Source organism: Haliotis rufescens, unplaced genomic scaffold (assembly GCF_023055435.1).
Source record: "Haliotis rufescens isolate VD_foot unplaced genomic scaffold, xgHalRufe1.0.p SCAF_34, whole genome shotgun sequence".
Classification (NCBI taxonomy): Eukaryota; Metazoa; Mollusca; class Gastropoda; order Lepetellida; family Haliotidae; genus Haliotis; species Haliotis rufescens.
In genome coordinates, this window is record NW_025964046.1 from 1,339,161 (window position 1) to 1,354,677 (window position 15,517).

Sequence of the window (15,517 nt, forward strand, 5' to 3'; positions counted from 1 at the left end):
AAAAACGAAGAAATGTTCTTTGAAAGACCTGATAAAATCCAGCTTTAATTTTGAACCATCACTAAAAACAATAAGGGGCATAACTCTTACTCCGTATTACGTCACACGAACATTGCAAGTCGTAGCCTTTATCGGAAGTGTCCCATCATACAGGAAATACCTAAAGTGGGTTATATCCGGAACTGTATGTCAGAATTAGAACTGGGATATAAATTAAATTATCTGGTAGTGCAGGCTGTCACAGTTAACACACGTCAGTGACAATCCGGTTCAGCTATCACCATGGCAGAAATTGGGCTTTTGAGACATCTGTTGTTTCTACTGTTATGCATTCGGACCACTCTCTGTGAGTATATTTAAAAGTTTTCCTTGTGAATCTTTCTGTTTATATGCTTCAGTGTGAAAGACTTAGTTTTCTGAAATCGAGAAAAGTAATAATTGCATTGCAGTGAACATGGCACTTAAGTGAAGATAACACTTTGATGGAACGATTGTCTTGATAGGGTCACCTTACACAGACTGCTGACTTCCTATTTGCGTTCATTCCACATTGGCAAGGCAAAATAATGACAGATGTTCATTTATGGAGTTAATATCTCTTCTTGCTGTTCGTTATTCTCTTGTTTCGCTATAAGCTGTAAATTTCTCCTGTAACACGTCAATAGAGACTGTTCATTTTCCAAAGCGTCATTATTGTAAGCGTGTATTCTTTCGCTTCCAACAACCATCTCGTAAATTTCCAGAATATCTTTTTGCTGAAGTTGATTTTGTATATGATGATATCTAAATGTATGATAAAGAGTTTATCATATAATGTGTGGGTTTCTCGGCAGGATAAAGCCAACGGATAAAAACGATATCCGTTGGGGTCATATGCGGCTAGAGATGCAAATATCAAAGGTCAAGTAGGGACTACTTTCACTGTTTAGAAACAAACATGGCGTCGCCCTCGTCATTCGGCGATCGAGTCAGAATTAACCATCGGGAATCTGGATAAACTACAGGGATAATTGCTATCATTATCAAAAGAACAGTCAAATATACTGAACAGCAGTGTCTATATATTGACATAAAATATGTTTTGGGGGTACGTTTGGTTATATTTTACAAAGACGGAACTACTTTTCAGGTCGCACCTACAAACAATAGTGAAACGTCCCTGCGAGTTAATGAGGGAGAATTTACGTTACTTGGTTGTAATGAAATAATTCAGTACACAAAAAGTATAAAATAAATAGGATATTTTATGTGTCGAGTGAAACATCATTTTTCTATCACCTCATGAAAATATCTCCTTTCCCCGTCACGAGATGAGAGAAACATGTTTTTTTACTTGACAAACGGAACATCCTCTGCATATTTGTAATTCTTTGTAAGTATATACAGGTTATCATGCGAATGTTATGGGAAGATTATTCCCAGGAATAAACAATGTATTCAGCGAGCAAACTGTGTTACTTTCTAAGATGCCGAGTTAAAGACTAACAGTGTGTTTTTTGGAGAATGGTTTAAAATGAAAGCTGTAATAAGCTATGTCGTACATTGAAAATCCTTGAACAGGACCAACTGACGGGCTGTTACACCTAATTGCCGGTACCGTATCGTTTAGAGACAAAGTTAGCGTTTTCGAAATACTAAAACACCACCAATGTGGGTAATATGTGGATTACTAAGTCCTATATTTAGTATCCGATCAGTGTGAGATTATCGATAAAACACAGGCAGCAAAAGGAAGGATGTGAATGTAAGTTTGAATCACGAGACACGAAACATTCCACAAGTGCATTGTGGGACCGAGCTAACACATGTAAACAGAGCCGACATTCGCATTCGTGACCAACTCGTGATATTCCGGGACAAGCCGAACAGCTTGCAGGTTACGGAAAGGGGCGAGTGGTGTGTGTGTGTGTGGCTGCTTGTACTAGTCCGGACAGGTGCGGATTTATAGTGCTAGCTCACTGAGATACCATACCAGTTTAACATGAATACCCCACTTAGACACAGTATACTGACTCCGAGCCGACCAGTCCTTGTTTTAGTTCCTTAATGCCGAGGGCCAGACACAGTAACAACAAGTACCATCTTATAACGTCTTTTGGTTCGACGCGACCGGGGATCGATCGGTCACATTTGGTTCTGAAGCTCGTCATGGATGTGCCATGCCTGTTTCTAGAGACCCGCCTGAAAAGAGAGAGACATTGATTAATTGTTAGTTTGTTGTTTAATGCCGTACACAGCAATATTCCAGCTATATGACGGCGGTCTGTAAATAATCGAGTCTGGATCAGACAATCCAGTGATTGACGTCACAAGCATTGATCCACGCAATTAGGATACGATGACATGCATCAACCAAGTCAGCGAGCCTGACCACCCGTTCCCGTTTGTCGCCTCTTACGACAGGCATAGTCACCTTTTACGGCAAGCATGTGTTGCTGAAAACCTATAGAAGCTTTGAATGAAGCTTGTCAAATACAAAAGCTTTACATTAAGGACATGACAAAAAACATAAAATATGTTAATAACTCAGCGATCCTTACCACCCGATCCCGTTAGTCGCCTCTCACGGCAAGACTAATTCATCAATTAATCGTCAATAAATTGTTAGTGGTACAGAACAAAACACTGAAAAATCTATGGCTAACATTTCGCCCACACTGATGGTATGTTCAGACTGTCACTACAACAAAACGATTATGATGAAAGTCGGGAGTATATATCACAGGCATCGTATCGCTTACACAGTTGTAGCAAAAAGTACATCAAGCTTCAAATAATCAGTAGGATAGTGTCCACGATGCCAAGACCTCACTTCTCTGAATCCATTGTTGACAGCAGCTGTTGTAGCACTTCTAATTACTACATGTACTGCATAATCAGCACATGTGATCAGGGGAATAATTTCACCAACTCACTCCCAAAATGTTCACACAAGAAATCTCTGCTACACAAGTTGGCACCTGGTACATTATCAGAACTGTTCAAACAGTACACCTGCATTTCGTCGGCACCTGGTACATTATCTCCTCTCTGTACTGTACACCTCAGCAGCGAAAAGCAGACCTAAGCTACTGGCCTCCTCTCGCTTGATGTCAGTTGTATCGGGCATCATACTGTACACCTCAACAAGGAAAAGCAGATGCAATCTACAGGCCTCCTCTCGCTTGGTGTCGGTTGCATCGGACCCTATACTGTACACCTCAGCAAGTAGAGTCAGATGCAATCTACAGGCCTCCTCTCGCTTGATGTCGGTTGCATCGGACGCCATACTGTACACCTCAGCAAGGAAAGTCAGATACAAGCTACAGGCCTCCTCTCGCTTGACGTCGGTTGTATCGGAACCCATACTGCACACCTCAGCAAGGAAAAGCAGATGCAAGCTACAGGCCTCCTCTCGCTTGACGTCGGTTATATCGGACCCCATACTGCACATCTGAGCAGCAAAAAGCAGACCTAAGATACAGGCCTCCTCTCGCTTGGTGTCGGTTGCATCGGACCCCATACTGTACACCTCAACAAGGAAAATCAGACGCAAGCTACAGGCCTCCTCTCGCTTGGTGTCGGTTGCATCGGACCCCATACTGTACACCTCAGCAGCAAAAAGCAGACCTAAGATACAGGCCTCCTCTCGCTTGGTGTCGGTTGCATCGGACCCCATACTGTACACCTCAGCAAGGAAAGTCAGATAAAAGCTACAGGCCTCCTCTCGCTTGATGTCGGTTGTATCGGACCCCATACTGTACACCTCAACAAGGAAAAGCAGACCTAAGCTACAGGCCTCCTCTCGCTTGACGTCGGTTGTATCGGACCCCATACTGCACACCTCAACAAGGAAAAGCAGATGCAAGCTACAGGCCTCCTCTCGCTTGATGTCGGTTGCATCGGTCCACATACTGTACACCTCAGCAAGGAAAGTCAGATACAAGCTACTGGCCTCCTCTCGCTTGATGTCGGTTGTATCGGTCCCCATACAGTACACCTCAGCAAGGAAAAGCAGACCTAAGCTAAAGGCCTCCTCTCGCTTGATGTCGGTTGTATCGGACCCCATACTGCACACCTCAGCAAGGAAAAGCAGATGCAAGCTACAGGCCTCCTCTCGCTTGATGTCGGTTGTATCGGACCCCATACTGCACATCTGAGCAGCAAAAAGCAGACCTAAGATACAGGCCTCCTCTCGCTTGGTGTCGGTTGCATCGGACCCCATACTGTACACCTCAACAAGGAAAACCAGACGCAAGCTACAGGCCTCCTCTCGCTTGGTGTCGGTTGTATCGGACCCCATACTGCACACCTCAGCAAGGAAAAGCAGATGCAAGCTACAGGCCTCCTCTCGCCTGACGTCGGTTGTACCGGTCCCCATACTGTACACCTGAACAAGGAAAAGCAGATGCAATCTACAGGCCTCCTCTCGCTTGATGCCGGTTGTATCGGACACCATACTGTACACCTGAACAAGGAAAAGCAGATGCAAGCTACAGGCCTCCTCTCGCTTGGTGTCGGTTGCATCGGTCCACATACTGTACACCTCAGCAAGGAAAAGCAGACCTAAGGTACAGGCCTCCTCTCGCTTGATGTCGGTTGCATCGGACCCCATACTGCACACCTCAGCAAGGAAAAGCAGACGTAAGCTACAGGCCTCCTCTCGCTTGGTGTCGGTTGCATCGGACCCCATACTGTACACCTCAGCAAGGAAAGTCAGATGCAATCTACAGGCCTCCTCTCGCTTGATGCCGGTTGTATCGGACCCCATACTGTACACCTGAACAAGGAAAAGCAGATGCAAGCTACAGGCCTCCTCTCGCTTGGTGTCGGTTGCATCGGTCCACATACTGTACACCTCAGCAAGGAAAAGCAGACCTAAGGTACAGGCCTCCTCTCGCTTGATGTCGGTTGAATCGGACCCCATACTGCACACCTCAGCAAGGAAAAGCAGACGTAAGCTACAGGCCTCCTCTCGCTTGGTGTCGGTTGCATCGGACCCCATACTGTACACCTCAGCAAGGAAAGTCAGATGCAATCTACAGGCCTCCTCTCGCTTGATGCCGGTTGCATCGGTCCCCATACTGTACACCTCAGCAGCGAAAAGCAGATGCAAGCTACAGGCCTCCTCTCGCTTGATGCCGGTTGTATCGGTCCTTAAACTGTAGACCTTAACAAGGAAAAGCAGATGCAAGCTACAGGCCTCCTCTCGCTTGATGTCGGTTGCATCGGTCCACATACTGTACACCTCAGCAAGGAAAAGCAGATGCAATCTACAGGCCTCCTCTCACTTGATGCCGGTTGCATCGGTCCCCATACTGTACACCTCAGCAGCGAAAAGCAGATGCAAGCTACAGGCCTCCTATCGCTTGATGCCGGTTGTATCGGTCCTTAAACTGTAGACCTTAACAAGGAAAAGCAGATGCAAGCTACAGGCCTCCTCTCGCTTGATGTCGGTTGCATCGGTCCACATACTGTACATCTCAGCAAGGAAAAGCAGACCTAAGCTACAGGCCTCCTCTCGCTTGATGTCGGTTGCATCGGACCCCATACTGCACACCTCAGCAAGGAAAAGCAGATGCAAGCTACAGGCCTCCTCTCGCTTGGTGTCGGTTGCATCGGACCCCATACTGTACACCTCAGCAAGGAAAGTCAGATGCAATCTACAGGCCTCCTCTCGCTTGGTGTCGGTTGCATTGGACCCCATACTGTACACCTCAGCAAGGAAAGTCAGATGCAATCTACAGGCCTCCTCTCGCTTGATGCCGGTTGCATCGGTCCCCATACTGTACACCTCAGCAGCGAAAAGCAGATGCAAGCTACAGGCCTCCTCTCGCTTGATGCCGGTTGTATCGGTCCTTAAACTGTAGACCTTAACAAGGAAAAGCAGATGCAAGCTACGGGCCTCCTCTCGCTTGATGTCGGTTGCATCGGTCCACATACTGTACACCTCAGCAAGGAAAAGCAGACCTAAGCTACAGGCCTCCTCTCGCTTGATGTCGGTTGCATCGGACCCCATACTGCACACCTCAGCAAGGAAAAGCAGATGCAAGCTACAGGCCTCCTCTCGCTTGGTGTCGGTTGCATCGGTCCACATACTGTACACCTCAGCAAGGAAAAGCAGACCTAAGGTACAGGCCTCCTCTCGCTTGATGTCGGTTGCATCGGACCCCATACTGCACACCTCAGCAAGGAAAAGCAGACCTAAGCTACAGGCCTCCTCTCGCTTGGTGTCGGTTGCATCGGACCCCATACTGTACACCTCAGCAAGGAAAGTCAGATGCAATCTACAGGCCTCCTCTCGCTTGATGTCGGTTGCATCGGTCCACATACTGTACACCTCAGCAGCGAAAAGCAGATGCAAGCTACAGGCCTCCTATCGCTTGATGCCGGTTGTATCGGTCCTTAAACTGTAGACCTTAACAAGGAAAAGCAGATGCAAGCTACAGGCCTCCTCTCGCTTGATGTCGGTTGCATCGGTCCCCATACTGTACACCTCAGCAGCGAAAAGCAGATGCAAGCTACAGGCCTCCTATCGCTTGATGCCGGTTGTATCGGTCCTTAAACTGTAGACCTTAACAAGGAAAAGCAGATGCAAGCTACAGGCCTCCTCTCGCTTGATGTCGGTTGCATCGGTCCACATACTGTACATCTCAGCAAGGAAAAGCAGACCTAAGCTACAGGCCTCCTCTCGCTTGATGTCGGTTGCATCGGACCCCATACTGCACACCTCAGCAAGGAAAAGCAGATGCAAGCTACAGGCCTCCTCTCGCTTGGTGTCGGTTGCATCGGACCCCATACTGTACACCTCAGCAAGGAAAGTCAGATGCAATCTACAGGCCTCCTCTCGCTTGGTGTCGGTTGCATTGGACCCCATACTGTACACCTCAGCAAGGAAAGTCAGATGCAATCTACAGGCCTCCTCTCGCTTGATGCCGGTTGCATCGGTCCCCATACTGTACACCTCAGCAGCGAAAAGCAGATGCAAGCTACAGGCCTCCTCTCGCTTGATGCCGGTTGTATCGGTCCTTAAACTGTAGACCTTAACAAGGAAAAGCAGATGCAAGCTACGGGCCTCCTCTCGCTTGATGTCGGTTGCATCGGTCCACATACTGTACACCTCAGCAAGGAAAAGCAGATGCAAGCTACAGGCCTCCTCTCGCTTGATGTCGGTTGCATCGGACCCCATACTGCACACCTCAGCAAGGAAAAGCAGATGCAAGCTACAGGCCTCCTCTCGCTTGGTGTCGGTTGTATCGGACCCCATACTGTACACCTCAGCAAGGAAAGTCAGATGCAATCTACAGGCCTCCTCTCGCTTGATGTCGGTTGCATCGGACCCCATACTGTACACCTCAACAAGGAAAGTCAGATGCAAGCTACGGGCCTCCTCTCGCTTGATGTCGGTTGTATCGGACCCCATACTGCACACCTCAGCAAGGAAAAGCAGATTCAAGCTACAGGCCTCCTCTCGCTTGACGTCGGTTGTATCGGACCCCATACTGTACACCTGAACAAGGAAAAGCAGATGCAAGCTACAGGCCTCCTCTCGCTTGGTGTCGGTTGTATCGGACCCCATACTGTACACCTCAGCAAGGAAAAGCAGACCTAAGCTACAGGCCTCCTCTCGCTTGATGTCGGTTGCATCGGTCCCCATACTGCACACCTCAGCAAGGAAAAGCAGACGTAAGCTACACGCCTCCTCTCGCTTGGTGTCGGTTGCATCGGACCCCATACTGTACACCTCAGCAAGGAAAAGCAGATGCAATCTACAGGCCTCCTCTCTCTTGATGTCGGTTGTACCGGACCCCATACTGTACACCTCAACAAGGAAAAGCAGACCTAAGCTACAGGCCTTCTCTCGCTTGATGTCGGTTGCATCGGACCCCATACTGTACACCTAAACAAGGAAAAGCAGATGCAAGCTACGGGCCTCCTCTCGCTTGGTGTCGGTTGTATCGGACCCCATACTGCACACCTCAGCAAGGAAAAGCAGATGCAAGCTACGGGCCTCCTCTCGCTTGGTGTCGGTTGCATCGGACACCATACTGTACACCTCAGCAAGGAAAAGCAGACCTAAGGTACAGGCCTCCTCTCGCTTGATGTCGGTTGCATCGGACCTCATACTGCACACCTCAACAAGGAAAAGCAGACCTAAGCTACAGGCCTCCTCTCGCTTGATGTCGGTTGCATTGGACCCCATACTGTACACCTCAGCAAGGAAAGACAGATGCAATCTACAGACCTCCTTTCGCTTGATGCCGGTTGCATCGGTCCACATACTGCACACCTCAGCAAGGAAAAGCAGACCTAAGCTACAGGCCTCCTCTCGCTTGGTGTCGGTTGCATCGGACCCCATACTGCACACCTCAGCAAGGAAAAGCAGACGAAAGCTACAGGCCTCCTCTCGCTTGACGTCGGTTGCATCGGACCCCATACTGTACACCTCAGCAAGGAAAAGCAGACGTAAGCTACAGGCCTCCTCTCGCTTGATGTCGGTTGCATCGGACCTCATACTGCACACCTCAACAAGGAAAAGCAGACGGAAGCTACGGGCCTCCTCTCGCTTTGTGTCGGTTGCATCGGACCCCATACTGTACACCTCAGCAAGGAAAAGCAGACCTAAGCTGCAGGCCTCCTCTCGCTTGATGTCGGTTGCATCGGACCCCATACTGCACACCTCTGCAAGGAAAAGCAGATGCAAGCTACAGGCCTCCTCTCGCTTGGTGTCGGTTGTATCAGTCCCCATACTGTACACCTCAGCAAGGAAAGTAAGATGCAATCTACAGGCCTCCTCTCGCTTGGTGTCGGTTGCATCGGACCCCATACTGTACACCTCAGCAAGGAAAGTCAGATGCAATCTACAGGCCTCCTCTCGCTTGATGCCGGTTGCATCGGTCCCCATACTGTACACCTCAGCAGCGAAAAGCAGATGCAAGCTACAGGCCTCCTCTCGCTTGATGCCGGTTGTATCAGACCCCATACTGTACACCTGAACAAGGAAAAGCAGATGCAAGCTACAGGCCTCCTCTCGCTTGACGTCGGTTTTATCGGACCCCATACTGCACACCTCAGCAAGGAAAAGCAGATACAAGCTACAGGCCTCCTCTCGCTTGACGTCGGTTGTATCGGACCCCATACTGTACACCTGAACAAGGAAAAGCACATGCAAGCTACAGGCCTCCTCTCGCTTGGTGTCGGTTGCATCGAACCCCATACTGTACACCTCAGCAAGGAAAAGCAGACCTAAGGTACAGGCCTCCTCTCGCTTGGTGTCGGTTGCATCGGAACCCATACTGCACACCTCAGCAAGGAAAAGCAGACCTAAGCTACAGGCCTCCTCTCGCTTGGTGTCGGTTGCATCGGACCCCATACTGTACACCTCAGCAAGGAAAGTCAGATGCAATCTACAGGCCTCCTCTCGCTTGATGCCGGTTGCATCGGTCCCCATACTGTACACCTCAGCAGCGAAAAGCAGATGCAAGCTACAGGCCTCCTCTCGCTTGATGCCGGTTGTATCGGTCCTTAAACTGTAGACCTTAACAAGGAAAAGCAGATGCAAGCTACAGGCCTCCTCTCGCTTGATGTCGGTTGCATCGGTCCACATACTGTACACCTCAGCAAGGAAAAGCAGATGCAATCTACAGGCCTCCTCTCACTTGATGCCGGTTGCATCGGTCCCCATACTGTACACCTCAGCAGCGAAAAGCAGATGCAAGCTACAGGCCTCCTATCGCTTGATGCCGGTTGTATCGGTCCTTAAACTGTAGACCTTAACAAGGAAAAGCAGATGCAAGCTACAGGCCTCCTCTCGCTTGATGTCGGTTGCATCGGTCCACATACTGTACATCTCAGCAAGGAAAAGCAGACCTAAGCTACAGGCCTCCTCTCGCTTGATGTCGGTTGCATCGGACCCCATACTGCACACCTCAGCAAGGAAAAGCAGACGTAAGCTACAGGCCTCCTCTCGCTTGGTGTCGGTTGCATCGGACCCCATACTGTACACCTCAGCAAGGAAAGTCAGATGCAATCTACAGGCCTCCTCTCGCTTGGTGTCGGTTGCATTGGACCCCATACTGTACACCTCAGCAAGGAAAGTCAGATGCAATCTACAGGCCTCCTCTCGCTTGATGTCGGTTGCATCGGTCCCCATACTGTACACCTCAGCAGCGAAAAGCAGATGCAAGCTACAGGCCTCCTCTCGCTTGATGCCGGTTGTATCGGTCCTTAAACTGTAGACCTTAACAAGGAAAAGCAGATGCAAGCTACGGGCCTCCTCTCGCTTGATGTCGGTTGCATCGGTCCACATACTGTACACCTCAGCAAGGAAAAGCAGACCTAAGCTACAGGCCTCTTCTCGCTTGATGTCGGTTGTATCGGACCCCATACTGCACACCTCAGCAAGGAAAAGCAGATGCAAGCTACAGGCCTCCTCTCGCTTGGTGTCGGTTGTATCGGACCCCATACTGTACACCTCAGCAAGGAAAGTCAGATGCAATCTACAGGCCTCCTCTCGCTTGGTGTCGGTTGCATCGGACCCCATACTGTACACCTCAACAAGGAAAGTCAGATGCAAGCTACAGGCCTCCTCTCGCTTGATGTCGGTTGTATCGGACCCCATACTGCACACCTCAGCAAGGAAAAGCAGATGCAAGCTACAGGCCTCCTCTCGCTTGACGTCGGTTGTATCGGACCCCATACTGTACACCTGAACAAGGAAAAGCAGATGCAAGCTACAGGCCTCCTCTCGCTTGGTGTCGGTTGTATCGGACCCCATACTGTACACCTGAACAAGGAAAAGCAGACGCAGTCTACAGGCCTCCTCTCGCTTGATGTCGGTTGTACCGGACCCCATACTGTACACCTCAACAAGGAAAAGCAGACCTAAGCTACAGGCCTTCTCTCGCTTGATGTCGGTTGCATCGGACCCCATACTGTACACCTAAACAAGGAAAAGCAGATGCAAGCTACGGGCCTCCTCTCGCTTGGTGTCGGTTGCATCGGACCCCATACTGCACACCTCAGCAAGGAAAAGCAGATGCAATCTACAGGCCTCCTCTCGCTTGGTGTCGGTTGCATCGGACCCCATACTGTACACCTCAGCAAGGAAAAGCAGACCTAAGCTACAGGCCTCCTCTCGCTTGATGTCGGTTGCATCGGACCTCATACTGCACACCTCAACAAGGAAAAGCAGACCTAAGCTACAGGCCTCCTCTCGCTTGATGTCGGTTGCATTGGACCCCATACTGTACACCTCAGCAAGGAAAGACAGATGCAATCTACAGGCCTCCTTTCGCTTGATGCCGGTTGCATCGGTCCACATACTGTACACCTCAGCAAGGAAAAGCAGACCTAAGCTGCAGGCCTCCTCTCGCTTTTTGTCGGTTGCATCGGACCCCTTACTGCACACCTCAGCAAGGAAAAGCAGATGCAAGCTACACGCCTCCTCTCGCTTGGTGTCGGTTGCATCGGACCCCATACTGTACACCTCAGCAAGGAAAAGCAGATGCAATCTACAGGCCTCCTCTCGCTTGATGTCGGTTGTACCGGACCCCATACTGTACACCTCAACAAGGAAAAGCAGACCTAAGCTACAGGCCTCCTCTCGCTTGATGTCGGTTGCATCGGACCCCATACTGTACACCTCAACAAGGAAAAGAAGATGCAAGCTACGGGCCTCCTCTCGCTTGATGTCGGTTGCATCGGACCCCATACTGTACACCTGAACAAGGAAAAGCAGATGCAAGCTACAGGCCTCCTCTCGCTTGATGTCGGTTGCATCGGTCCACATACTGTACACCTCAGCAAGGAAAAGCAGACCTAAGCTACAGGCCTCCTCTCGCTTGGTGTCGGTTGCATCGGACCCCATACTGCACACCTCAGCAAGGAAAAGCAGACGTAAGCTACAGGCCTCCTCTCGCTTGACGTCGGTTGCATCGGACCCCATACTGTACACCTCAGCAAGGAAAAGCAGACGTAAGCTACAGGCCTCCTCTCGCTTGATGTCGGTTGCATCGGACCTCATACTGCACACCTCAACAAGGAAAAGCAGACGGAAGCTACAGGCCTCCTGTCGCTTGATGTCGGTTGCATCGGACCCCATACTGCACACCTCTGCAAGGAAAAGCAGATGCAAGCTACAGGCCCCCTCTCGCTTGGTGTCGGTTGTATCAGTCCCCATACTGTACACCTCAGCAAGGAAAGTCAGATGCAATCTACAGGCCTCCTCTCGCTTGATGTCGGTTGCATCGGACCCCATACTGTACACCTCAGCAAGGAAAGTCAGATGCAATCTACAGGCCTCCTCTCGCTTGATGCCGGTTGCATCGGTCCCCATACTGTACACCTCAGCAGCGAAAAGCAGATGCAAGCTACAGGCCTCCTCTCGCTTGATGCTGGTTGTATCAGACCCCATACTGTACACCTGAACAAGGAAAAGCAGATGCAAGCTACAGGCCTCCTCTCGCTTGACGTCGGTTGTATCGGACCCCATACTGCACACCTCAGCAAGGAAAAGCAGATGCAAGCTACAGGCCTCCTCTCGCTAAGTGTCGGTTGTATCGGACCCCATACTGCACACCTCAGCAAGGAAAAGCAGATACAAGCTACAGGCCTCCTCTCGCTTGACGTCGGTTGTATCGGACCCCATACTGTACACCTGAACAAGGAAAAGCAGATGCAAGCTACAGGCCTCCTCTCGCTTGGTGTCGGTTGCATCGAACCCCATACTGTACACCTCAGCAAGGAAAAGCAGACCTAAGCTACAGGCCTCCTCTCGCTTGGTGTCGGTTGCATCGGAACCCATACTGCACACCTCAGCAAGGAAAAGCAGACCTAAGCTACAGGCCTCCTCTCGCTTGGTGTCGGTTGCATCGGACCCCATACTGCACACCTCAGGAAGGAAAAGCAGACGTAAGCTACGGGCCTCCTCTCGCTTGGTGTCGGTTGCATCGGACCCCATACTGTACACCTCAGCAAGGAAAAGCAGACCTAAGCTACAGGCCTCTTCTCGCTTGGTGTCGGTTGCATCGGACCCCATACTGCACACCTCAGCAAGGAAAAGCAGATGCAAGCTACAGGCCTCCTCTCGCTTGATGTCGGTTGCATCGGACCCCATACTGCACACCTCAGCAAGGAAAGTCAGATGCAATCTACAGGCCTCCTCTCGCTTGGTGTCGGTTGCATCGGACCCCATACTGTACACCTCAGCAAGGAAAGTCAGATGCAATCTACAGGCCTCCTCTCGCTTGGTGTCGGTTGCATCGGACCCCATACTGTACACCTCAGCAAGGAAAGTCAGATACAAGCTACAGGCCTCCTCTCGCTTGATGTCGGTTGTATCGGACCCCATACTGTACACCTGAACAAGGAAAAGCAGATGCAAGCTACAGGCCTCCTCTCGCTTGATGTCGGTTGTATCGGACCCCATACTGTACACCTCAGCAAGGAAAGTCAGATGCAAGCTACAGGCCTCCTCTCGCTTGATGTCGGTTGCATCGGACCCCATACTGTACACCTCAGCAAGGAAAAGCAGACCTAAGCTACAGGCCTCCTCTCGCTTGATGTCGGTTGTATCGGACCCCATACTGTACACCTGAACAAGGAAAAGCAGATGCAAGCTACGGGCCTCCTCTCGCCTGATGTCGGTTGTATCGGACCCCATACTGTACACCTCAACAAGGAAAAGAAGATGCAAGCTACGGGCCTCCTCTCGCTTGATGTCGGTTGCATCGGACCCCATACTGTACACCTGAACAAGGAAAAGCAGATGCAAGCTACGGGTCTCCTCTCGCTTGATGTCGGTTGCATCGGTCCACATACTGTACACCTCACCAAGGAAAAGCAGACCTAAGCTACAGGCCTCCTCTCGCTTGGTGTCGGTTGCATCGGACCCCATACTGCACACCTCAGCAAGGAAAAGCAGACGTAAGCTACAGGCCTCCTCTCGCTTGATGTCGGTTGCATCGGACCCCATACTGTACACCTCAGCAAGGAAAAGGAGACGTAAGCTACAGGCCTCCTCTCGCTTGATGTCGGTTGCATCGGACCTCATACTGCACACCTCAACAAGGAAAAGCAGACGGAAGCTACAGGCCTCCTCTCGCTTTGTGTCGGTTGCATCGGACCCCATACTGTACACCTCAGCAAGGAAAGACAGATGCAATCTACAGGCCTCCTTTCGCTTGATGCCGGTTGCATCGGTCCACATACTGTACACCTCAGCAAGGAAAAGCAGACCTAAGGTACAGGCCTCCTCTCGCTTGATGTCGGTTGCATCGGACCCCATACTGCACACCTCTGCAAGGAAAAGCAGATTCAAGCTACAGGCCTCCTCTCGCTTGGTGTCGGTTGTATCAGTCCCCATACTGTACACCTCGGCAAGGAAAGTCAGATGCAATCTATAGGCCTCCTCTCGCTTGGTGTCGGTTGCATCGGACCCCATACTGTACACCTCAGCAAGGAAAGTCAGATGCAATCTACAGGCCTCCTCTCGCTTGATGCCGGTTGCATCGGTCCCCATACTGTACACCTCAGCAGCGAAAAGCAGATGCAAGCTACAGGCCTCCTCTCGCTTGATGCCGGTTGTATCAGACCCCATACTGTACACCTGAACAAGGAAAAGCAGATGCAAGCTACAGGCCTCTCGCTTGACGTCGGTTGTATCGGACCCCATACTGCACACCTCAGCAAGGAAAAGCAGATGCAAGCTACAGGCCTCCTCTCGCTTGATGTCGGTTGTATCGGACCCCATACTGCACACCTCAGCAAGGAAAAGCAGATACAAGCTACATGCCTCCTCTCGCTTGACGTCGGTTGTATCGGACCCCATACTGTACACCTGAACAAGGAAAAGCAGATGCAAGCTACAGGCCTCCTCTCGCTTGGTGTCGGTTGCATCGAACCCCATACTGTACACCTCAGCAAGGAAAAGCAGACCTAAGCTACAGGCCTCCTCTCGCTTGGTGTCGGTTGCATCGGAACCCATACTGCACACCTCAGCAAGGAAAAGCAGACCTAAGCTACAGGCCTCCTCTCGCTTGGTGTCGGTTGCATCGGACCCCATACTGCACACCTCAGCAAGGAAAAGCAGACGTAAGCTACAGGCCTCCTCTCGCTTGGTGTCGGTTGCATCGGAACCCATACTGTACACCTCAGCAAGGAAAAGCAGACCTAAGCTACAGGCCTCTTCTCGCTTTGTGTCGGTTGCATCGGACCCCATACTGCACACCTCAGCAAGGAAAAGCAGATGCAAGCTACAGGCCTCCTCTCGCTTGATGTCGGTTGCATCGGATCCCATACTGCACACCTCAGGAAGGAAAAGCAGACGTAAGCTACAGGCCTCCTCTAGCTTGGTGTCGGTTGTATCGGACCCCATACTGTACACCTCAGCAAGGAAAGTCAGATGCAATCTACAGGCCTCCTCTCGCTTGGTGTCGGTTGCATCGGACCCCATACTGTACACCTCAGCAAGGAAAGTCAGATGCAATCTACAGGCCTCCTCTCGCTTGATGCCGGTTGCATCGGTCCCCATACTGTA

At 50.6% G+C, this 15,517-nt stretch overlaps 1 protein-coding gene across 1 annotated transcript in view; it reads left to right on the top strand.

Moving 5' to 3' along the window:
• The first annotated feature begins 233 nt into the window (after positions 1–233).
• LOC124128212 (nephrin-like) overlaps positions 234–15,517 on the top strand; it is a 37,840-nt gene continuing 22,556 nt past the window's right edge. Inside the window, exon 1 of the mRNA XM_048380957.1 lies at positions 234–346. Coding sequence (XP_048236914.1) covers positions 283–346 — 64 coding nt within the window. The 5' untranslated portion in view covers positions 234–282. The remainder of the gene's footprint in view (positions 347–15,517) is intronic.